The sequence below is a fragment of the Arabidopsis lyrata genome (assembly GCF_000004255.2).
Source record: "Arabidopsis lyrata subsp. lyrata unplaced genomic scaffold ARALYscaffold_7, whole genome shotgun sequence".
Classification (NCBI taxonomy): domain Eukaryota; kingdom Viridiplantae; phylum Streptophyta; class Magnoliopsida; order Brassicales; family Brassicaceae; genus Arabidopsis; species Arabidopsis lyrata.
In genome coordinates this window covers 4,976,702-5,000,040 of record NW_003302549.1, presented here as the reverse complement: position 1 = coordinate 5,000,040, position 23,339 = coordinate 4,976,702, and the positions used below count along the sequence as shown (strand labels likewise).

At 35.2% G+C, this 23,339-nt stretch overlaps 5 protein-coding genes across 5 annotated transcripts; 1 reads left to right on the top strand and 4 right to left on the bottom strand.

The window, feature by feature from the left end:
* Positions 1-961: 961 nt before the first annotated feature.
* LOC9303442 (defensin-like protein 183) lies at positions 962-1,788 on the bottom strand. The gene is made up of 2 exons (XM_021016808.1): positions 1,761-1,788; positions 962-1,432 (listed from the first exon to the last, which is right to left on the bottom strand). Exons 1-2 carry the CDS (start codon positions 1,786-1,788, stop codon positions 1,074-1,076), a joined length of 387 nt encoding a protein of 128 aa, XP_020872467.1. The 3' UTR covers positions 962-1,073.
* Positions 1,789-6,154: 4,366 nt separating this feature from the next.
* Positions 6,155-9,309, bottom strand: LOC9303441 (auxin response factor 16). The gene is made up of 4 exons (XM_002867323.2): positions 9,147-9,309; positions 7,449-8,555; positions 6,504-7,360; positions 6,155-6,400 (listed from the first exon to the last, which is right to left on the bottom strand). Exons 2-4 carry the CDS (start codon positions 8,532-8,534, stop codon positions 6,331-6,333), a joined length of 2,013 nt encoding a protein of 670 aa, XP_002867369.1. The 5' UTR covers positions 8,535-8,555; positions 9,147-9,309; the 3' UTR covers positions 6,155-6,330.
* Positions 9,310-12,238: 2,929 nt separating this feature from the next.
* On the bottom strand, positions 12,239-15,211 carry LOC9303440. The gene is made up of 13 exons (XM_021019966.1): positions 14,958-15,211; positions 14,365-14,483; positions 14,201-14,263; positions 14,008-14,115; positions 13,870-13,923; positions 13,730-13,792; positions 13,594-13,656; positions 13,356-13,520; positions 13,128-13,283; positions 12,976-13,044; positions 12,824-12,885; positions 12,611-12,729; positions 12,239-12,521 (listed from the first exon to the last, which is right to left on the bottom strand). Exons 1-12 carry the CDS (start codon positions 15,115-15,117, stop codon positions 12,645-12,647), a joined length of 1,167 nt encoding a protein of 388 aa, XP_020875625.1. The 5' UTR covers positions 15,118-15,211; the 3' UTR covers positions 12,239-12,521; positions 12,611-12,644.
* Positions 15,212-16,196: 985 nt separating this feature from the next.
* Positions 16,197-17,114, bottom strand: LOC110226147. The gene is given in 4 exon segments (XM_021016807.1): positions 16,197-16,773; positions 16,775-16,845; positions 16,848-16,910; positions 17,108-17,114. Coding segments are annotated over 4 exon segments (171 nt in total). The 3' UTR covers positions 16,197-16,743.
* Positions 16,707-23,259, top strand: LOC110226696 (probable helicase MAGATAMA 3). The gene is made up of 8 exons (XM_021019167.1): positions 16,707-17,063; positions 17,322-18,607; positions 19,346-19,525; positions 19,642-19,737; positions 19,828-19,951; positions 20,060-20,192; positions 20,274-22,037; positions 22,129-23,259. The coding sequence occupies exons 2-8, from the start codon at positions 17,404-17,406 to the stop codon at positions 22,525-22,527; spliced, it is 3,900 nt and encodes a 1,299-aa protein (XP_020874826.1). The 5' UTR covers positions 16,707-17,063; positions 17,322-17,403; the 3' UTR covers positions 22,528-23,259.
* Positions 23,260-23,339: the final 80 nt, after the last annotated feature.

The window sequence follows — 23,339 nt, the reverse complement described above, 5'->3', positions numbered from 1 at the left end:
TGACGAGCAGGATAGTTTGGAGACGATTTGGACGAACTGAGTAGTCAACTGAGAAGTTGGACGAGCTAGGAGACGAGATGGAAGATCTGGACAGTTAGACGACCAGTTGGACGAACTGAGCTGGCAGCTGAGGAGCTGGACGAACTGCGTGGGCAGCTGAGGAGCTGAACGAACTGGGCAGTCAGCTGAAAAGCTGGACGAGCTGGGCAGTCAGCTGAGGAGCTGGACGAGCTGGGCAGTCAGCTGAAGAGCTGGACGAGCTGAGCAGTCAACTGAGAAGTTGGACGAGCTGGAAGACGAGATGGACGATCTGGACAGTTAAGCGACCAGTTCGACGAACTGAGCGGGCAGCTGAGGAGCTGGATGAGCTGAGCAGTCAACTGAGAAGTTGGATGGGCTAGGAGACGAGATGGACGATTTGGACAGTTAAGCGACCAGTTAGACGAACTGAGCGGGTATCTAAAGAGCTGGACGAGCTGAGCAGTCAGCTGAGGAGCTAGACGACGAGATGGACGATCTGGGTAGTTAGGCGAGCTGAGGAGCTTGAAGACGAGTTAAAGAGCTTGAAGGCGTTTTAAGTATGAATTTCTTCTCCCTTTTTTTCCCCTTTCTTCAATGAGATGTCCCTTTATTTATTTATAAGAAAACTAAGCTGGTGATAGAATCATGGACCAACTTTTATGGACTTTTTGGGCTTTATGTTGATTAAGTTAATCTTGATTTGGGTCGAGATAAAATGAAGGGTGCAATCCATCCCCCAACAATGTATATGAAATTTTGGGTCAAAACCCATGATCTCATTGGACTGGTGATCAATACAAGTACAATTTATCATTCATTTTTGTGCGTTTTCAAAATATTCATCTGTTCGCGTCAAATTCCAGATCTAGCAAATAAAAATTAATATTTGCTTGAATTTTCAGCATCACAAATACAAACAATGAACATGAATAGTTGCAACTTTTGAGTAATAATAATAATAATTTATATATTACTAGTTTTAACACATCCGAGTTGAAACATGAAAAAACAAAATTGATCGGTTTTGCTTATTCTAGAACATTTAAACAGTTTTAGCAATTATATTGGCATTTGCACAAATAAGTATGGCCAATGCTGTCACAAAATCCAGTTCCTTGATTATACTTTTGCGCACAGTTTTGGTTGCAACACTGAGGCCCACATTTATCGCTGCATACGCCAGCCCCACCATAGCATTTTTTGGGCTGCGGAGGCGATGGACCCTGACCGCACGGGTAATAGCACGTGCATAGTTGAAACTTGGGGTCGCAACCGCCTTTGGCCGCTGGTCCGTGGTTGGCCTTGCATCTCTCATCACATTGCTGACAATTACCAAGACCCTCTGTGCATGTATTTGCTTTTACCTTATTTTCAACTGTAAAAGAGTATACATAATTAGTTTTCTTTTTTTCTTAGTATACACAGAGAAATAAACCATTGGTGGAATCTATTACAATTTACAAGTAACGGAATTGCATATTATTGTGAAAGTTTTGTGCTTTGTCACAAATCAAGGATAATGATCGTGGTTTTTCTTAATTGAGATTACAAATATATGCTAGGCAACCAAGTTGGATTATCTTTTGGTAAGAAAAAAATTAGAATAATAAAACTTAAAAATTTAACAAAGAATTGTTTTTTTTCTTAATATTTTCATACTAATATTTACGGCATAATTATTTGAAAAAAAAAATAGAAATGATACCGGAAGCAAGCATGATAGAGAAGATGATGGAAACCATATATAAGTGAAAGTGACTTCTCCATTGTTTTCTAAGTTTTTTTTAAAAATCTTTTTTGAAAATTATTGGTTGAGACAATTATTAATATATCAATGAGACATTTAGTTTGTCTATATATAATGTTATGCCCCATTAAGAAAGTAATATTTGTTATTCTGTTCCCAAAGTAAGGGCATTACTACTGAATGTTTTGAAATCATGTTGCTTCTTGTAGACTTAGGGGGTGTATTGGACTTGGTATTTTAGAAGATTTAGTGGCATTTAGGATATATATATTTAGGATATATTAAACTAGGGGAGATTTGAGTGAATTTAGGATATTTGGTTGATTTATTAGATTTTTTGTTTTAAAAAATTTAGGTGATTTGGTTAGATTTATTATTATTTTGGGATTTTTCATGTTATACATATTATTTTTTTGGAATCCCACCTCCAGACCAGAAATAGGATTTTTCATCTCTAATTTACAAATAAAAAAGGTATTTTAAGTCTCCTAAAATCTGTTTCCATATTTTTGTTAAGTTTTAAATAACAAAAATCTGTTATGGTTCTTATAAATCATGGACTGAATAACAAGAGATTTTCTAATATTTTGAAAGATTTTAAGCAAATTCTAAATTCAATAACATAGGATTTTGAAAGACATTTTAAAATTCTTATTGAATAACACATAATTTAATAAGAAAAAAAAATCAAAATCCTCCAAAAATTCTTAAGGTTTAAAACATCTGAATAGGCTATATATAAATTTCCATATTTCCTTTCTTTTCCTTTAACAAATTGGTTGAGACGATCTTATTATATAAAGTATGGTTTTCAAAGTTAATAACTCATATGATCGTGACACGTGACAAATCTATTGATTTTAGATTTTGACACGTGTAAAACAAAAATTTCCTTTTAAAAAAAAAAAAAAAAGATAATTGAAAGTAATTACAAATTTAAATAATTTTAAAAATGTAAAAGATAATTATAAGAATAATTGTAAATAATTCATATTTCTATAAACAAATTTAAAAAATGTCAAAAGATAATAATAAAGAAATTATACGTTTTTTATGTTTCAATTAAACAAGAAAAAAATCAGGCAATTTTATTAAAAAGAAAACATATGTTATTATATATTAATTTAAAATTTGATATTATTTATCTCAATTTCTTTTTCAATTAGAAATATGTGATGATTTAATTAAACTAATCCTCATGTTATTTATTTGAGTTTATTTTTTTAATTAGAAATATGTGAGATCAATTTTTTTTTTCCTTTTTGTAATATTTTTTTTACTTAACTATTTTTTTTTTGTCCTCAATTATGATTGTAGTATAGTTAGATTGTTTATTTTAATTTCTCTTTTCATATTTAAATTATCAAAGATTCATATATCATCGTGTTTATAATTTTTTATTTTTAGTTTAACTGTCACATCTTTAAATTATTTATTTTGGTTTCTACGTTCAGTTTAAATTACATAAGATTTATAATATATCATAGTTCTAATGATTTTAGATAGTGACATGTGTCATGATTTAAATTACAAATTTACATTATTAATATCAATATTATTTTCTAATTAGAAATATGCGATGATTTTAAGTAAAGTTTATATTGTTTTATTTGAAATTCTTGAATATGTAAGAAGCTTCTTTTTTGTTTTTGATATTTTGAATTTAATTATACTATTTCAAAATTGTTTATTTCAATTTCTATGTTCATATTTGAATTATATAAGATTCATATATCATCGTGCTTATAATTTTTTGAATTTATTAATTTTTATTGATTGATCATAAAGTTATTGCAATTATCGAGTATATAGGAACCGAACCCGCAACGTTAGCTTGGAAGGCTAAAGAATTTAGTCGATTTATCATCTTTATATTTTTACGTGTCTAATTAAACACCACTTTGGTTTTATTCACCAACTTTATGATGAATATTTTTAATTTTTGTTCTTCGTATAAGTATACCATAAATTATTGTTATGTGATATATCTTTCATTCGAAATAATTTTGAATTAATAATTTTAGTGGTTAAAGAAACAAGGCAACAGTGAAAAAGTAAATATTGTTTTTACTTTTGAAAGAAAATTTGTACTTACAACGTTGTTAATTAATTTTTTGTTAAATTTGATTTTAATTTTAAAAAAAAATAAACCCGTCCATCGGACGGGTCCTTATCTAGTTTTTAATATATCACTGGAACATTAAGTTGGTCTTATATATTATGTAATGCCCCAATCAAAATTCTGGATCCTTAGTGGGCTATTTATGTTCGTAAGAGTTAGAACTAATATGTATATGGGCTTTATATGCTCGATCCGTTTCGTATTAAACCCAATTTTGAAATTAGATAATAGTTTTGCATAATTCCAAACAATTAATAGCCCATATAATTAAATATCTTGAGAAGAATACTCGATCAACACTACTTGTTCCGATTGTTTACTAAAACATTCACCGATCGAATCTGATGTCATGTTTTAATCAAAGAACACAAAATATTTTCTATTGTACTTGCGTAAATTTAGCACTAAGAAATTTATTCACGCGGTGGTTGTAAATCTCGAGATTAGTAATTATATTTTAGGTATAGAAAACAAAAAAAAAAGAATTTGGTTGTGGAAAAAAAAAATGAAAGTATGGACACGTGGACAAAGAACGTGAAAGAGAAGACAATGACAGATTTAGTTTTTATTATTGTGAATATGAAGAGGACACATGCATTGATGTTTCTTCACGTAAAGAAAGGCCTTCGAGTTGGCATTTCCTTGCCTCACGAATCTTTGTCTACCTCGTGCCTCTTTTTAATTCTCTTGTCCTCTTTTTAATCTATTATTTGTTTATTTATATTAAAAAAAATAGTATTCAAAGTGCCACAACGTTCGCTACTCTGTCTCTTCTCCTCTTTGACTTTTGTCACACTTGTCTCTGTCGATATTGTCTTAACTCAACCATGGTTAACAAAAGTTTTGTTGCAAAACCCTATCTATCAGCATTTCAATATTATTTAATTTTTCCTGATAGCTTATATATTATGATCGCCAGTTGATTAACTTGACTTCTTTGGTTAATTAAATGATTAATCCAAATCAAGACTACCCCATGTATCTCTCGTTTTGCTGTTTGTTTTCTCTTATGATCTTGTTGGGATTGTGAATTGTGAACATGTGTGGTTCAAGAGTCAACTTCATACGTAGAGTTGTCACAATCACTTTTTGATTAAAACCCCTAAAGTTTTGATTTTATTCAGATATGCAATTAATGTTTATATCTCTTTTTGTATACAATGCTCATATTATTTCTTTTAAGCCACAAGAATTGAGTTTTGGTATCATTTAATCATGACATGTAACTGGATTTTAAAATATCTTTCGAGTATTTGCACCGTTCATGATGTCCATCACTCTCAATTATCAGTCTTAATCATTTTTGTATTGATGTCTAGAAGCGTCGTCAGATTAGGTCTGAGAGTGGACAAGTCATTTTACAAATTTTTTTTTTGCAGATCCATCATGATTAAGACTTGATATTGGAACATTATAGGACATTAGTTTGGAACAGAAAAAAAAGTGAGTCCGGCTTCATATATAGGATTAAAGACTAAAAAGTGAAAAAAGTGCTAGAACTTTTGGTCTTTTACATTAAATAAGAAAAGAAAATAAAGCGAGTTTAGAACTACATTGACTTTGAGAACCAAGAAGCGAATATAGAGTACGTACTTCCGATATTCATTTAATTAGTAGGGTGAAGATGATATGGAATTTTCGTTGTGTATACATTGGAATCTGAAAATATTATAAATATATAGTTTTAATTTGAGTTATAAATGAAAAGTGGGAGATCCAACTTAACTTAGGTGTTGAGGACTTTGTGTTTTGTCAAACATAGGATCCGACCGTTGTTTGTTGTGCATGTGCCTAGAGACATGACCTTCGCATCACCCTAACTAATTGTCTTCCAGATTTTTATTACTTTTCATACCTCTCAACAACTTATTGAGCCCAAGAAACAAATAATGATATATTCAATGAAAAGAGAAAGATCAATGCAATGACATTATGAATATAGAAGCAATGCAACCACGCTTTGAGGCTTTTCGATTTATGCGTGTCATCCTAATAATTCGATCTGCAGTTTGTAGACAAAACTAATTAAGCAATGCATTTTAGATTAGTTCTAATAGGTTTTATCAAACAATAATCATCAGAGTTAGATTTACACTAGTATAGTGAGTTTTACAAACATGTCATAATTTGCCGGCAAAACTTTGGATCTTAAATTCGGTTTAGATATGTTACTATTGATTTAGGTTATGCTTAAGAATTGACTGCCTAGTGAGGATTATATGAAGACTTAATGGAAAAAAAAAACCCTATATGATTAAAGAAGCTTTTCAAGAGAAGAAGAATCTATTTTATTTGCAAATAGATTGTGAATTGCATTTTGAAAATTACATAAATCCAAAAATGTGGAACTAAAATAAACAAAAAAAAAAAAAAAAAAACTTAAAGATTCTTCAATCTTTGACTTTTGACTTCCAAGCTCCAACAAAACACTCTGCCAAATTTATATTACAACGCTCTCGCTGCCTTGTTCCGTCAGAATCGTCAATCTCCGAGCTGTCTTCAAGAACTCACTGCCAAAGATCACAAGACCAACAACTATAAGATGTTTTTTTAAAAAAAACTTCATCATCAAATATCAGGAAAAATATGACAATCTGTCTATAATAAATGTACCTGAAAGGTTCGTTTCCTGCGTATTTGATGGCTCCTGATGCATCCCTATAGAGAACAGAGCTCAACATCTCAGACTTTTTGATTCCAAACATGTCAGAGAGTTTCCGACTCAACTCTTCGTAAGAACCAAGAACCGATAGGTCTAAGGTTCGACCCACATCATCTGACTCCATAAACACTTTACAATGCCCTGTTTCCAAACCTGATGCATCATGAACTTTGTTGGAGCAAGGTGATCCCTCGTCTGAGGAAGATAATTCCCTTCCCGCAACACCGTTCTGGTTTGACCCGCCTGATGAAATCTGCGTTTTCTCTATGTTTGCGGTATCCGTTGACCCTTTTTCTGATAGCTGTTCCTCGGGTAGTATAAGCTTGCCGAACAATACAATGTGGGACTTTTTAGATTCAGTATCATTGCATGGTGTTGTTCCCATTGTCAAAAAGCAAAATCCTTTTTCGTTTTTGGTATCGATGTTTCGGAGACCGAGAGAAGGAGAACGTGGGAGAGATGATGGAGGAGGAGGAGGAGGGGGTCTATTCAAGTAGTAATGGTGGAGATCCGAAGATGATAACCCGTAGTACTGATGAGCATTATGCCTGGCTCCCTGTAAACCCACGGGAACATTGTCCAGAACAGAGCTTAACGGGCTTGATCTGATGAGGGGATTGCTTGGGAATGAAGGTACTGGGATCGAATTGATCAGATTGTTGTAATCCGGATGCTGAGGTAGCCGCATCTTTTTCCTCGGGGGCGAAAACGAAGTAAGCGGGATCGGATGTACGTTAGATACCAATTCAACCAACCACGGGTTAACCCGCTTCACATTTTGGAGTAAATCTGGCTCATCCCACGCCACCTAAAAGCATAAAAAAAATGCAACCTCAAGTCTATTGTCTTAACTCGAAAAACGATTAAAATCAATGAAAAAACTTTTTGGGTTTTACCTGTAGAAGCCGCCAAGGAGAGTTAGGCCAACGGATAGGATCAGAGACGTTAACCGCCGAAACAGTCCCCATAAACCAGCTTATCCTAGACGAATCTTCTGTCTCAAAAGCCATTTTAAACCTCATACCCGAGCACCACGGAATCCGCATCGCAGCTCGAGCATCTACTGCCTTGACACAAAACTCCGAGGTGCTAGCCCTCGGATAGTATACAACCTCAAACGGTCTTCCGCTGATAGCGAGAGTGGCTGCTTCTATAACTGATTCAGCCGTCACTTTTCCCTTCCTATCCGCAAGCGAACAATTACTTCTCCTCAAACTATTGCTTTCATCTTCCCTTAACAGAGAAGAGTATCCACAGCTTCCTCCAATCGGATTCCAACCCGCTGAATATTCGGGTCCATTACCTATCCCTCCTCTCTTAGCCCTCCTAATACCTACACAAAGATCTCCATTCTCAGCTCTCATAAAGACAATTGAATCTCCCGCCACAAGCTTCTTCTGGTTCACAAAATTACTCCACCCGGTCGTGAGAAGATGACGACGAGGTGTCCCTCTATAAATATGTCTAAACTTCCAAACATCACCATGAACATCCTTAGCAAGAATCGTCTGAACCGGTGGCTCGGCATTATAATCCAACCTCGGGAAAATCGTCTCAGCGCAATAACGAGGAACAGAGAATCCCCCACCGTTATTAGCATCAGACTGAGTCAAAGTCTTAGCAAACGAAGGCGTTTTCTCACTATTACTCTCGAAACCATTACTATCTTCGCCATCTCCATACTCATGATCAACATACTCATCATCTTTCAAAGGAATCAACCTCAGTTTCGCGTAAACCTCGTCGGATTCAGCATCAGCCATATACTTAATGGCTAAAACACGACACAAAACCATAGGATGAATAGGAAGATTACCGAAATCGACACAATCGTAAGCGTTTTCGGCGTGACCTTGAGGAAAGTAAAAGACTTTAGAGTTCATAGGAGGCATACGAACCATACCACCAGCACATGCATGCCATAGTTGAGGATCTAAACCTTTCTCTGTTCCACCTTTCATTGGATTCATAACGTTTATCATACTTTTTTGTGACCGTTTTTGCTGTAAAAAAAACAAATACAAATGTATCAGCTTTTGTTTGAGAACAGAGTAGTAACCAAACTACACAACACAATTTTTAGCAACTTAAAACCTTCAAGTCCTTTGTATCAGTCAACTCTACCTAACAAACGAGATTTTCTCGGGAAACCAAAAAAAAAAAGAAGTTTCAAGAAAAACCGACAAAAAGGGTCATTTCAGATAGAAAGAAGATTTCAAATACCAAATCTCCGGAAAAACTCAAAAATATCAGTGAATATACAAATTATAAAACTTTTGAGGATAGTTATTTTTTTGTAAATACAATACATATATCCGTTAAGAAATTAAAAAGACCACAAATTTAGAAACTTTAGTTAGACTAGCTCACCGATTGTGTTGTGAAGCAGACAAAGCAAAAAACACAGATCGGTCTTAAGTAAGAACAAGAACCACACAAAAGAACAGTAAACTAAGAAAATTAGATAGAGCTAAATCAGATTAAGCTAAACCAAATCAAATTCATATCGAATCGATTGAAAAAGACCAAGATGAAATTGATCAAACAGAGAAGGATTAGGAGAGAAATTTATAAAAAAAGAGATTAGTTCAAACCTGAAACAGTGGCAGATCTGAACAGAATAGCGAAGATTCTGGTAAAACCAATCTTGGTTTCTAAAGAATCTCAAGATTCTGCAGCTAATTTCTGCTTCAGAATCGGATAAGGAAGTTTCACTTTTGCACAGAGAAAAATGGAAAAAGGGGTTCGTATATATGAAGGAAAGAGCTTTGGCTCTTCTGCCAAAATAAAAATAAAAATACTAATATTATCTCTTTTTTCTCAACTTTCATTAACTCTTTCACATGTCTTTTATTATTATTACTCTAGTTACTGATTTATAAATAAAAAAAAAGTTTAATCCAGATTTTAAAAATGTTATAAATTTAAGCCCAAAAAAAGGTAACATTTTGGTAAGTCAAACCCTTGATTCCGGGCATAAAATTCGACAATACGGAGTGTGAAAAAATAGTATATAATATAGGAGTAATTTTTATTTTTAAATATTGAATTAAAAAACAAAAAAAAATATCGACATACGAGTTAAGAGTTGCATCGCGCACGTGACGGATCCGCACGTGTCGTCGGTGCTTCCGACATATCTCCTACAAATCTGATTAGAAGCATCTAATTATTTAACAATTCAAGGTAAGCTAATTAACTCAGCCATTAATTGTTCTTTGAATAAACTTATTTTTACAGTTTGATAATCCCAATATTCATTGAATTGGTTTTTTAACTTATTGTTTACGAAACACGATATTTTGTTGATAACCATGTAAGCAATTTGCTGTTGCTAACGATCATTATTAACTGGTGTTTTAACGATGATAAAATAAAAATTTACTTCGGTTTTTAATGTAACGTAACTATTTAAAAGATCCCGTTGAATTGCCCTAGTATTCTAAAATACGGTCTATACATATTTATTTACAGCTGTCTATATACAAAATATATATTTTGTTGTGATAAACTATAGGAAAAATGTCATTTAAATCATTAGTTTACCATTTTCGTTGGTTTAAATCATAAGTTCTATATCTAGTGATTTAAATCTTTAATTTTATGTTGATTTTTGTTTTAATTATGAATTCTCATTGTCTTTGAGACATATTGCTAAATGGCTAAACAGATCAATAAGCTAATTAAAGATTTAAATCACCAGATCCAGAGTTCATGCTTTAAACCAACGAAAAAGGTAAACTGATGATTTAAATGACATTTTTCCCGATAAACTATAATATTTATTTTTATGTTGTACAGTATATTTATATAAAAATACATAAAACAACCCTATATAAACGTATAAACGATGTACATGCAGTATATATGAGGAGACAAAAATCGTCCATTTTTATGCCTTTTGTCAGCAACTTATATCATCCATTTTTCATACACGATATTCAAATTCGGATCTATTGATCAGATCAAAACAGTCTTTCTCTAATCAGTATAACTAACCATGCTGAGAGTTTAAGAATGTTTCATAATTCTCCGTAATCTACTTAATTTAGTGATCAGTTTCTCAGGTTAATTAGGACTATATAATTTTGAATCTTATAAAGAATAAAGTAAATGCTCATTATATAAAAGAAAGAAAACATTTAGAAATTTTCTCCAATATGACTATAACTATACCCCATATATCCAAATAAGATAGAGATACGACATACATGTACATGTCAATTCTACTATCATAGAAAGGCTCAATAAATTTCCGCATGTGTCATTGTATTTTTTTTGTCGTAAGAGTTAGCTTCCCCATTAAATAAATACCAAGAGTTTGATCTAGGCCATACATAAACAAAAATTCAATATCCAATTATAGATATACACAAATATAAGAACAAATTGTTCAAGATTTATTGCCTCCATGAAATGAAATTATAAATTCACCCAAACTTACGTGATTTTCAGTTAAATATTTTTAAAATTTTAAATGTGATTTTTCTATGTAGCCTAAGCCTAGTAGTCTTCCTCACTGGTTTATAACAGAATTATGATGATAAGAAAATAATAATAAACAATGATAATGAAAACATATATGACCGGAGGACATATCACGTGCGAGTAACCATGGTTAAGTTTGAAGTGTGTCTATGTATGTATTGTTTGGTCAATACCACATACTCTCCTTGTCAATAGTTATTACGTGTGTCGCCATTTATGTTAATCCAGTAATAATTTGAATGTCACAAGGGCAAATTCGGTATATGAATCTTAAACCACCGGATCCTGTTCTAATTGTCCTCTTATTCCTTCAGATTTGGTTACCACATTTGCATGTAATACTCCTTAGTGGTTACACCTTCTATTTTTATTGATGTTCCTCATGACCATAAGTATCTGTGAATAATGTAATTAAGATTTTTTTTTTTTTTGGTAAAATATGTAATTAAGATTTGGTTTTAACTCACTAGGCTAACCTTTGGAAAACTTGGGCATCTGAACTCAATCTTCCAAGTGATAAGGGTTGGCAAACAACAATTTGGGATTTTGACTTAACATTGCTACCAAAATTTTTTTTTTTTTGGGATTTTGCGGAAATGGGACGGAAATTTAAATAGAAAACGGTTTATTTATAGACAGCAACGAGACATGACGAAAACGAAAATGCTTGCCAGTCAATCAATGTTCAAGTTCGATAACGCGACTATAAAGAAAATATCTTTCGTTTAAAATTGTTTAGGTTGTTGTTAATAATACATATTTCTAGCTTGTTTTCTTTTTCACTTCATGTATTCGTTTGCTCGGTTTTGGGTTTTTATTTTGAACAAAGATTAGAAAACACGAACTATGACATTTATTCATAAATTATGGAATATTATATAAAAAAACACTTTGTATAAAACTATAAAAGGAAAACAAAAAAACTAAAATATAGATGATAAATAAAAAGCTAAAAAGAGAAATGAAAGCTAAAAACAACAAAGAGCGTAAATGAAAAGCGACCTTTAAAGGAGAAGACATATAAAGACATGAAATTGGGATCAGACACAAACAGTCGTTGTAGACATTGACTCTCTCTTGTCCTTTTCTTTCTCCCATTTTGTCTTCACAAAATATTTTTATTTTATTTTTAAAATGTTTTTTTTCTATAATAAATAGATAATGATATTTTAATCTGAAATATGTTTGTCCAAAAAAAAATCTGAAAATATTAAGGCTTTTTTAGTTTCGACTCGTACCAACCAAAATGGGCTGGGCCTGGCTACAGTAACAACATGTGAGAAGATTTACAACTCTTTTTTTTTCTTTTTCTTCTCTTCTCTACTATAAAACCATAAACTATGAAAACTGAAAAGATTGTGCTAAGATTTTGTCAATACAGAGAGTCAAGAGTTTTGTAGAACTTCCTCTGCTCAACTTCTTCAGCCAAAACAATTTAATTGTTATAAGTCTGAGAAACCAGAAAGGTATATACAAACCACCTGCAAAAGATATTTCCTACGTTATATACAAACCAAAACCAATTGATATATATATATATATATATATCTATAAGTGAAGTCACAAAAACCTTTTTGTGCTCCACAAGTTATATTTCTATTGTTTCATTGGTGAGGATGCCGGCGTTTGGCTCTGCGATACCCAATGGTTGGTTCTTTTTTATGGCTGTATCTCTTCTTCCTCTTAGGACTGTTAGATGCAATTTTGTAATTACTTTCTGATGCAACAGATTGAAACTTATAAGTGAAGTTTAGACTATTGTTGAAAGATGTTCAAAGCTTACTTGGAGACTGCAGAAAGCAATTTGATGATGAATATAAGAGGGAAGCCTATTAAAGCTGTGGCCTGTTGAAATTTATTAGAACAAGTGACTAAGTTCGGATTTGTAGACTCTAGAGATGGATTGAGTAAACGGAAATTGTTGGAAACACATACCCCAACCCAAGCTAAGTCCATGGTAGCAATCGGTTTCGTGATCTCATTGTTCTTCAGCATTTCTTGAGCCTTGGTTTCAATAGAGAGAAGCTTATCAAAGTGTTATTGTAAGTTGAATGCATAAAAGCTAGTATGCAATATGATGAATATACCTGTTGATGGTAGATTTTCGTTGAGTTAACCAACTTCTTAAAGCCATGTCTTACGTTTTCAGTATATGGCTCTAAGGCAACTTGTACTCTCTCCAAGTGTGGCTTCGTTAAGGTCATAATCCTGGTCGTGTATGGGTGTGTATGTATTCTGATTACCTAAGATAAACAAGACAATGATCACATTGTTTTCTGCAATGTCAGAAGAGAAGCAGATGGAAATATATTAACCTCAAGATAGTAGTATGAAACATCAAATCCTTGGATGAGATGTGGTGTCAAAGCCTGCTTAGACGTATTTAACACCTCGATGGACTTATCGGTTAAATATTGAACTTTTGGTTCGAGATATATGGTTAATGTCACAAATGCATCTTTGATGCTTGGAATCCATTGCTGTAAAGAAATCTCAGATATCGGTATCAAGTAAATGGAAAGTAAACAAGTGTGCAGTTAGAACAAAACTCACTGAATTCAGGGTTTCAATGTGAGGCTCTGACCATTTCTGGACTTGCTCAATTTTTTGGGACACCTGTAGAAGAAAGGACTTGTCTTTAAAGAGGAAATTGAAGACTTTCAGGGTAAATTGTGAATCAAAGACAAACCATTTGAAGAGTGATATGAAGAGTTGGGCTAAGATGCTGATGCCATAGGGTCATTAGATATGCCTGCAAAGAAGGAAAGAAAGGGCCTTGAGTTATCACTAAAATATGCGATGTTACTCGCCTTAAAACTTTATAATTACCTGAGTCTTATCGGTGTTGAGACCAAGTTTAGACAAGAACCATTTCCCATCAATCTGAGAAACAAGAAAAAAGAAAAAGGAAAAGTAGAGTAAGCTCTTGAATATGTACTCAAATCCTAGAGACACCATATCTCTTACATTGTCATGATTTGAGCTAAGTTCTGCAACTTTTATCTCTGCGATTTCAGCTTCCATTTCGAGCCTTCTCGTGCGTTGAATTTCCACTTCCCGTTTTAGTCCAAATACCTGCCAATGCACAAGTGTTATAAAAAAGACTGAATTAAGGTAATGAGGCAAAAGGAAACACAGAATTGAAACTACAAAACCAAACCTGTTTCTGAAGTTCATAAACCTTTTCTTCTACTTCACTGGCGTGCTTTACTGGATTCTCAATCTAAAGAGCATTAATAGTGACTGACTAGAGTTAATAACCAATTCAATCTTTCTTCTACAAAACAAATGAATCAAACCCAAAAGATGAATGAAAAATCTCACTTGAGAAAAATCAATCTCACTCTCAAACAAGTACGATTTCTCCCTGATATATAACTCCAAGCCTCGGATTTTCTCTTCCTTGCTAAGCAATTCTTGGTTTTTCTCCGTAATGATTGATTCTTTAAACAACACACAAAGAAAAAACAAAAAAAAAGCCTCTCAATAGTTTAGCAACCAAACGTTACAAGTAATCTCCAGAAACAGAACGGAAGCTAAAAATGTGAAACGTCTCTCTTTCTAACAAAAAAGGTTAAAAGAAGAAAATTTCGATTTCTTATTCGACCTACATTATCTCAGAAACCAAACAAAAAAACATAACCTTATGTCAAAATTCAATGAAGCGTTACTCATTTCTCCAGAATTTTCCAAAGCAATGCAACAAATATCAAAAGATCTCTTCTCATATTCGTTACAATTATTCATAAACAAAACTGAAGAAATACCCAGAAAACAAAATCCAGCTAATCGTAGAGAAATTTTCAAAAAGACTAAACCTTCACATAGACATTAAAGCAAGAAAATTGCAAAGTTTCTCGAGAAAACATGTAAAACTGAACCAAAATCGAAAAGGGTAAGAGTGATATGAACCGTACGAAGAGCAGAGACAGTGGATTTGAGTTCGTTAAGCAAATGGTTTTGAAGTCCATTGCAGCCATTGTTCTCTGGGGAAGAAGAAGCTTCTCCGTTTACAGTGAATGAAGCAATTTGGAGCGTTACGAGAAAAAGAAACAAAAGTAGCTTAAAAAACGCCATTATTGGAGACTGCAACAGAGGACTTTGCACAGTACGAGAGAAAGAGAGAGAGAGAGAGAGAGAGAGAGAGAGAGAGAGAGAGAGAGAGCGAGTCGCGAGAGAGAGACAGAGACTAACGCGTACCAAGTCAAATAAAGGGTCTTACTATCTTTTCCATAATTACATATCTGTCTATTTACTTTTGATAAATTCTATAAATTGCCCAAATAATTTTCATGAAAGGTGTCAATTGAAAAATATCTTGTGCAAAACGCCTAATTTAGGCGTATCTGAAAAGTCCTAATTAGCCTTAATATGACTCTTAATCCATCAAAAACGGAAGGATATAAACTTAAAATGTTAAAGTATATGTGCCATTATTGTTTTTTCTTTTAATTCAAACTTTTTTTGTTAAGAGTTTCCTTTTATATATAGATTTTCATATTTGCTTTTCCTCTCAAATGTTATAAAAAAAATTGTTGACTTTTTCTTAAACTAATTATTTTGCTGTAATATGGACTTTTATAGTTAATAAACAATATCTATATTAACCAATCACTAGACAATAAAAGTAGTAAAAAGATCGTAAACGTATATTAATTTGTTTTTGTAAAATTTAATTATAAAATATTTATTAAAATAAAAATGAATCAGTAATATAATTTTTTTTCCTATTTTTGTCACAATATTTATAGCTTTAAATACGATTTATTGTACCATCGTATTTTAATGTATGTTAATTTACCATATTTTCTTATTATACCTTTTTCATTATACCGCTATCTCTTATCATATTTTTTTTATTTTTAAATCCGTAAGAAAATGTGAACGACTTAATATCAAACTTTAAAAAGAAAGCTAAAACCATATAACCTCTAATGATCATCACCAATAATCCCCATAGTCTTGCTAAATACACTACTTTATATTTATACCGTGTAGTATTATATGTTGCTACTGTAATTATACGGCTTCAACTACCCCATTTTCATCACTTCTGATTAAAACTACAATAATATTTACACCCGATATTTGATTAAAAATTTATCTATATGACATAATGTTACATAACGACCAAAAAAAAACATAATGTTACATGACATATGTAGTACACTAGTACCAATCTATTCGACACAACCAATAAGTAATGCATTTTTAATTGCCACAATCCCCAACTTTCTTCTTCGTGACAAGAGTAGCCCACATGATTTTAATGAAAGAAAAAAAAAGTTTAGTGCCAATACAAATGTAGTTACATACGAAATCAGTCATATTTAATTATTGATATATAATCATAGAAACAAAGCTTATATTCTTTAACCCAATAACAAGCATATGACACAAGGGGACCTAGACAGTAATAATAGAGTATCCAAGTCTTAAATAATTCACAAGTTATAATACCTTAAAATAAAACTATACAATATAGTAATAATAAAAAAAAAATCAAAAACCTAGTTTTTTGACGCAATAATAATAGAAGCGAACCAAACTTGGCCTCTCTTCTCTCTCTTTCGAGTTTCGCCTATAAATACGATATAGAGACTAGCGTCAAAAGAGTAAGCAATTGCAAAAAACCAAACAAGGTCTTGTTCAGACACTCTCCGTCACTTTCGTTTTTTTTAATATACTTGTCATAGGCTCGTTCTAGACCGTCGGATTATTCCTATTGGTCGTAATCCAACGGTCGTGATCCAATTTGATTAGAAAGAGTCTCATCGTCTCTCAACCACCAGATTCTCTCTTTCTCGTCGTCCTCTCTACGACATCGACCAATATACCAGATCTTCTTCGATCCGCCTCCGTCGCCGTTGCTTTCGTAATTTTATTCAGCCGCCGTCTCCAACTGTTTTTTTACCGTTTCTCGCCGGAGAAGTAGTTTGTGATTGAGATTTATTAGGACATTTAGGCGACCCGATTAATTCTAAAGAGAAGGTTTTGTCGACCTCCCACCGACACCGTTAGTGGTTTGTTCTCTCGATCTCGATCCTTTGCTTTTTTTAATACCTACCCTCCATTGATCTCGTCTCTGAATTTCTCTTTGATTTGTTCATGCGTGTGATTGGTTTTTAAATTTTACTTCTTTTTATAAACTTTTAGGTTGCAGCAATATAAAGATCGTTTTTTTGTTGTTGTAATTGAATGTGATTCCTATTTGTTTCAATCAAATTTGCATTACCTGTTATATGATTGTGGTTTCTGTTGGGTTTAAATGTTCTCTGCAGAAACTGGTGTCGTCAGAGGGGATAAGTCTTTTTGATTTGTGTAATTGTGGGATTATACACTGTTTATGACTATACATACGAGATGGCTTCAGAAGGAAAATTGTTATTTGATCTTAATGAACTTCCTACAGAAGATGATGATGGCAATGATATTGTTGACTGCAATCCGCCACAGATGGCTATCCCCAATACCTCTGCCTTGCTTGCTACATCATCGAGCTCCCAAGATAATGTAAATAGCCGAGTGTTCTCTCACGCGTCAACAGTTTCTGGTTTTCAGCCTTTTGTTCGTCCTATAGCTGCTCAACATACGGGTTCTCTTAAGGAATCATTTGAGGAATCAAAGGTTGCATCATCTATAGTTCCAAATGATGTTGGAGCACCTGAGAGAGAAGAAGGGGAGTGGACGGAGTCGGAGGTTCCTGCCAGTGATAATGTACATAGTAGTTCTGATTATTATACAGTTACAGAGAAAGATAATGGTACAGTAGGATTAGATATCAACTCAAACTCGGCTCTTCAAAAGAGAAACGTCAATCATATTTCAGAAAGCAGTGGTAAAGATAGTGGATCTATTGATAGTCCTCAAGAACAGGGTTTAACGGCCAGGCCGAGAGAAACTAAAGGAGTTGAAGCAAGTCATGCAATCAAGTGCGCAAATACTACTGTCAAAAGAAAGATGGATCATCACAAAGAGACCATGTTGGGAAAGAAACGCCACAGGCAGACCATGTTTCTCAACCTGGAAGATGTTAAGCAAGCTGGTCCTATTAAGACAACAACACCTAGAAGACAGAATTTCCCACAACCTGTCGTCACACGCACAGTTAGAGAATCTCGTGCAGGCCCTCCAACTGCTGAGCAAGGAGGCGGGATTCCAGGGCCTGTTGTATGCCGGGATCAGAAACCAATTGACTTTCCTAATGGTGGCATACATCCAGAAACATCTGAACCTAAGTTAGAATCTAATGGTGAATCACAATCCGGCTCGGCTGGTAAAACTAGGAGGATGAATGGGGATGCAGGACCTTCTGCTGAGGGGACATCGGCATCTGTGTCAAGGCAGGGTTCATGGAAGCAGCCAATAAATTCACGGCAGCTAAAGAGTGGTCATTCGGCAAATAGACAAGTTTCCTTGTGCAGTCAAACTTCTGCTGACTCGAAGTTTGGTAACAAGAAATTTACTTCGTTCAAGAAGCAAGCCACAAATAGTACCCAATACCAAGATACGTCCGTGGAGCGCCTTTTACGAGAGGTGACCAACGAAAAGTTCTGGCATCGTCCAGGTATGTCCTATTAGTGTTTCTGCTTATGGAACATGTGTTTGAGTGCTCCTATGTTTTCAATTAAGTTATCTTCATTTAAGGTAGGAACTTTTATGCCAATTATAATCTACTGCTCTGGTGCCAGTTCCATGTGTCCCGAATCATGGCTCAGTGAGAATCGTAATGGCCACAGGATTTGGAAGGTGATACGATTAAATCATACCTGTAAAAGTAGATGACAGAGCTCTTCTAGTTTGTGTTAATCTTTTTATCTACTTGTCCTGTTTCGTCTCTCAGTTTCTGTAGGAAAAGTTGCTTTATCTAGTTTTCATCCCTGGTACTATCTCTGCCTGCTAAGGCACTAAACACAGGGGAATATAATACTCCATTGTCTTAGACGTGCACTTCATGGTTCATTGTCGATGAATATCATTTATTAGGTTGGCTCTTGGTGGGTTTAATCATCTTGGTTAAAGAGGCTTTTTTGGCTCAATATAGAAATCTGGATGATTTTGTGCTTATCTGAAACCTGAATGGGTCTATTAATGAAAGTAAATATTGGATATTGGTAGGATTTTTGATTGACATGCCTTTGGTCTGTTCTGTACACTTTGCACTGGAATATTTGACTTGTATGGATGATGTTGATTCACTTAAAACTTTTTTCATACGGCCGTTGTTCTCCCTAATATGTCTGTCTTTACTGCCTTATTTCCCATAGTGTAATTGACTCTTTGCATAAAAATTTCTTTTGTATAGAGGATACTGATCTCCAGAGTGTTCCTGAGCGGTTTGAATCCATGGATGAGTATGTTAGAGTGTTTGAACCTTTACTTTTCGAGGAGTGCCGAGCACAACTTTACAGTACATGGGAAGAATTGGCTGAGGCAAATTCATACATGAAGGTCAGAATAAAGTTCATCGAAAGAAGAGAGAGAGGTAAACAGCCCTGCTACCTAATTCACACTTGTAAAGGCCTCTGGGCAACAATGTTGACTCTCTGCTGACTGTTCTCTTTTTACCTGACTGCTAGCCTTTGTTTTGATCTGGTTTAGGATGGTATGATGTTATACTTCTCTCAGTAAATGAATGTAAATGGGCTTTCAAGGAGGGAGATGTTGCTGTTCTATCAAATCCTGTGCCTGAATCAGGTATGGTTGAACTCGTATATTGTCTGCTTGATTTGTATTATTGCTAGTGCTTCTCTGTATATTCTATAATTTTGTTGTTTTTATGTTTAGAAGGAGAGCATGATGATGCTGGGCGTGTAGCTGGTACAGTTAGGAGATATATACCGGTTGATACTCGTGACCCTCATGGAGCAATTTTCCATTTCTATGTTGGAGATACTTATGACTCTGGCAGGTACATGCTTTTTCGTATGTTTAATTTTTTAGCTATCGGTACCATATCTGAGTTTCTACCCATTATTTCCTGTCTCTCATTTCTTTACTTTTTAATTTTATTTATCAGCAAGATTGACGATAATCATATTTTACGGAAGCTTAAACCTAAGGAAATCTGGCATCTGACAGTGCTTGGTTCGATTGCAACCACACAAAGGGAATATGTTGCTTTGCATGCGTTTTCCCAGCTTAACCCACAGGTTGGTTTTTTTTTCCTCCAACAAATATTTCATATATGCTTTCAGTTATGCTGACGCTGGTGAAAATCATATATCCTTCAGATGCAAAATGCAATTCTCAGGCCTAGCCCAGAACAGTTTCCTAATTACGGGGAGCAGACTCCTACAGTGCCCGATTGTTTTACTCCGAGCTTTGCTGGCCATTTACATAGAAGCTTTAATGCTCCTCAGTTAGCAGCAATCCATTGGGCCGCAATGCATACTGCAGCTGGTACGAGCAGTGGGGTAAAGAGGCAAGATCCATGGCCATTTACTCTTGTTCAGGGCCCTCCAGGAACAGGCAAGACACACACAGTTTGGGGGATGTTGAATGTTATCCATTTGGTTCAGTATCAGCAGTATTACACTTCCTTGCTGAAGAAATTAGCTCCTGAAAGTTATAAACAAGTTAATGAGAGCAGTTCGGATAGTATTGTGTCAGGGTCTATTGATGAAGTCCTACAAAACATGGACCAGAATCTATTTCGTACACTGCCAAAACTGTGTGCTAAACCAAGGATGCTCGTTTGTGCTCCTTCAAATGCTGCGACCGACGAACTTCTCTCACGTGTCCTTGATCGTGGTTTTATTGATGGGGAAATGAGGGTTTATCGCCCTGATGTGGCTCGAGTAGGTGTGGATACCCAAACAAGAGCTGCTCAAGCAGTTTCTGTGGAGCGAAGAAGTGACCAGCTACTAGCCAAGTCCCGTGATGAAATTCTAGGACACATGCACAACCTTCGAGCACGAGAAGCTCAGCTATCTCAAGATATTGCTGGACTGAAAAGGGAACTAACTGCTGCAGCTTTTGCTAACCGTTCTCAGGGATCTGTTGGCGTTGACCCTGATGTTCTTATGGTTAGAGACCAGACAAGAGATGCAATGTTACAGCGTCTTTCTGCTGTTGTTGAAGCCAGAGATAAAGATCTTGTTGAAATGTCTCGCCTTCTTATTGTTGAGGGAAAGTTTCGTGCTGGTAATAATTTCAATCTTGAAGAAGCTCGCGCAAGTCTTGAGGCAAGTTTTGCAAACGAGGCTGAAATTGTTTTTACAACTGTATCAAGCAGTGGCCGTAAACTATTTTCTCGTCTTACACATGGCTTCGATATGGTGGTCATCGACGAGGCTGCCCAAGCTAGTGAGGTTGGAGTTCTTCCTCCCCTTGCGCTTGGTGCTGCACGATGTGTACTTGTCGGTGATCCTCAGCAGCTTCCTGCTACAGTTATTAGCAAAGCCGCTGGGACCCTTTTATACAGTAGAAGTCTCTTTGAAAGGTTTCAGCTAGCAGGTTGTCCAACTTTGTTGTTAACTGTTCAATATAGGATGCATCCTCAAATACGCGATTTCCCTTCAAGATATTTCTACCAAGGACGCCTCACGGACAGTGAAAGTGTTTCCACTGCTCCTGATGAGATTTACTACAAAGATTCCGTCCTGAAGCCTTACCTTTTCTTTGATATTAGCCATGGACGGGAATCCCATAGAGGTGGATCGGTATCTTATGAGAACATTGATGAAGCTCGCTTCTGTGTTGGGGTGTACTTACATCTTCAGAGAACTCTGAAGTCATTGGGTGGGGGTAAAGTCTCTGTTGGGGTAATTACCCCATACAAACTGCAGCTGAAATGCCTGAAAATCGAGTTTGGAAATGCTTTGGGCCAAGATGAACTGAAAGAGATTTATATCAATACTGTAGACGCGTTTCAGGGTCAAGAACGTGATGTCATAATCATGTCATGTGTTCGTGCTTCCAATCACGGGGTTGGCTTCGTTGCTGATATCCGACGGATGAATGTTGCTCTCACCCGTGCGAAAAGGGCTTTATGGGTATTATGTCTCTCGATGCACGTACATTTTTTGGTTAAATATGTCTGGTTTCTTGTTAAAGTTTCTGAGGCTCATTTTTCTTGAACAACAGGTGATGGGAAATGCATCTGCTCTAATGAAGTGTGAGGATTGGGCAGCATTGATCACTGACGCCAAAGCAAGGAACTGTTTTATGGAGATGGAGTCTATTCCCAAGGATTTCCCGGTTCCAAAGGTACCTAGCTTTATCCCAAAAGCACCTAATGCTAGAGGTTTCAGATCTGGTGGGCCAAGAACCAGATCCGTCGAGATGCACCCTGAACCCCGGTCAGGGACACCATCAGAAGACGACGAGAAGCTGAGCACGACAACGTTGCCAAGAAATGGAAATTCTCGAAGGGAGAACTCAGTTGATGATTCTGATCCGCCTGGGGACAGATATAGAGATGCTTGGCAACATGGGATCCAAAGGAGGCAAAATTTTGGACGGCCTTTAGGGAGAAGAGACTAATTTATAAATTCCAACTGGTCTGAACTTCATTCACTGGTGGAGATAATGTGTTACTTGAGATCTCAGAGCATCCGACCTAGCTTCACGGTTTCACAGGGTCATCACCACGAAAGGGTGACTCGAAGTCATGAACTGTCGAAAAGAGGAATGCTTGAAAGCTGTGTACGTCAAAGGGTAACATGCTCACCTGATTTTTGCTGGCGAAAGATGATTCCTGCTATTTCTTTCAAAGAACTGGCGCTCTTCTGCTCCCAGATTGCAGACCTTCTTGAAGAATCATGTCTGGTTCTCTGTGCTTCATTTAAAATCTGAGATGGACCAGTCAGAGACTATACTATAAAATTCAAGGGTGAATCCACTTGAATGAAGTCAGAAGCTGCCGATAAACGTAAGAGCTGGACTCATTTACAGGAACTATGAAGCAATTCCTGCATTGTCGAACACTGTCATGCAGTGCAAAACAACAAAAGAATGATTAGTCGATAGGTTCACACAGTCGTCGGAAATGGCATTCGAAGGTAGTGTATAGCGAGTGGGGTTAGGATGATTGTTTAGTCTCTGCAAAAGTTCTTAAGAGTATCACCATACCACACTGACTAGTCCACTGTGTTAGCGTTTTGTACATAATCCCACCATATCTATAATTTATGAAACTTGGTTCTTTTTTTCCTTCATTCAATTGTTTGTCGTATATTTTGTTAATCGTATCAATGAAGAATCATATATTCTATAGCTGTCAGGTACTCTTTAACAGATTCATCAGGATCATGTACTCATGGAAGACGTGTTTGGTAACACCAATTTTTTACTTG

What these genes read in the sequence shown, in the direction of transcription:
- LOC9303442 (XM_021016808.1), bottom strand. Translation starts at nt 1,788, where the DNA reads ATGGAGAAGTCACTTTCACTTATATATG. An exon ending in GTCACTTTCACTTATATATG is followed by an intron (nt 1,433 to 1,760) that starts GTTTCCATCATC and finishes GTGTATACTAAG; the next exon opens with AAAAAAAGAAAACTAATTAT.
- LOC9303441 (XM_002867323.2), bottom strand. Translation starts at nt 8,534, where the DNA reads ATGATAAACGTTATGAATCCAATGAAAGGTGGAACAGAGAAAGGTTTA. An exon ending in CTCCTTGGCGGCTTCTACAG is followed by an intron (nt 7,361 to 7,448) that starts GTAAAACCCAAA and finishes TTATGCTTTTAG; the next exon opens with GTGGCGTGGGATGAGCCAGA. An exon ending in GCAGGAAACGAACCTTTCAG is followed by an intron (nt 6,401 to 6,503) that starts GTACATTTATTA and finishes GATCTTTGGCAG; the next exon opens with TGAGTTCTTGAAGACAGCTC.
- LOC9303440 (XM_021019966.1), bottom strand. Translation starts at nt 15,117, where the DNA reads ATGGCGTTTTTTAAGCTACTTTTGTTTCTTTTTCTCGTAACGCTCCAA. An exon ending in TTTATGAACTTCAGAAACAG is followed by an intron (nt 14,116 to 14,200) that starts GTTTGGTTTTGT and finishes GTGCATTGGCAG; the next exon opens with GTATTTGGACTAAAACGGGA. An exon ending in ACATTGAAACCCTGAATTCA is followed by an intron (nt 13,521 to 13,593) that starts GTGAGTTTTGTT and finishes ATTTCTTTACAG; the next exon opens with CAATGGATTCCAAGCATCAA.
- LOC110226696 (XM_021019167.1), top strand. Translation starts at nt 17,404, where the DNA reads ATGGCTTCAGAAGGAAAATTGTTATTTGATCTTAATGAACTTCCTACA. An exon ending in AAATCCTGTGCCTGAATCAG is followed by an intron (nt 19,738 to 19,827) that starts GTATGGTTGAAC and finishes TTTTATGTTTAG; the next exon opens with AAGGAGAGCATGATGATGCT. An exon ending in TTTCCCAGCTTAACCCACAG is followed by an intron (nt 20,193 to 20,273) that starts GTTGGTTTTTTT and finishes TATATCCTTCAG; the next exon opens with ATGCAAAATGCAATTCTCAG.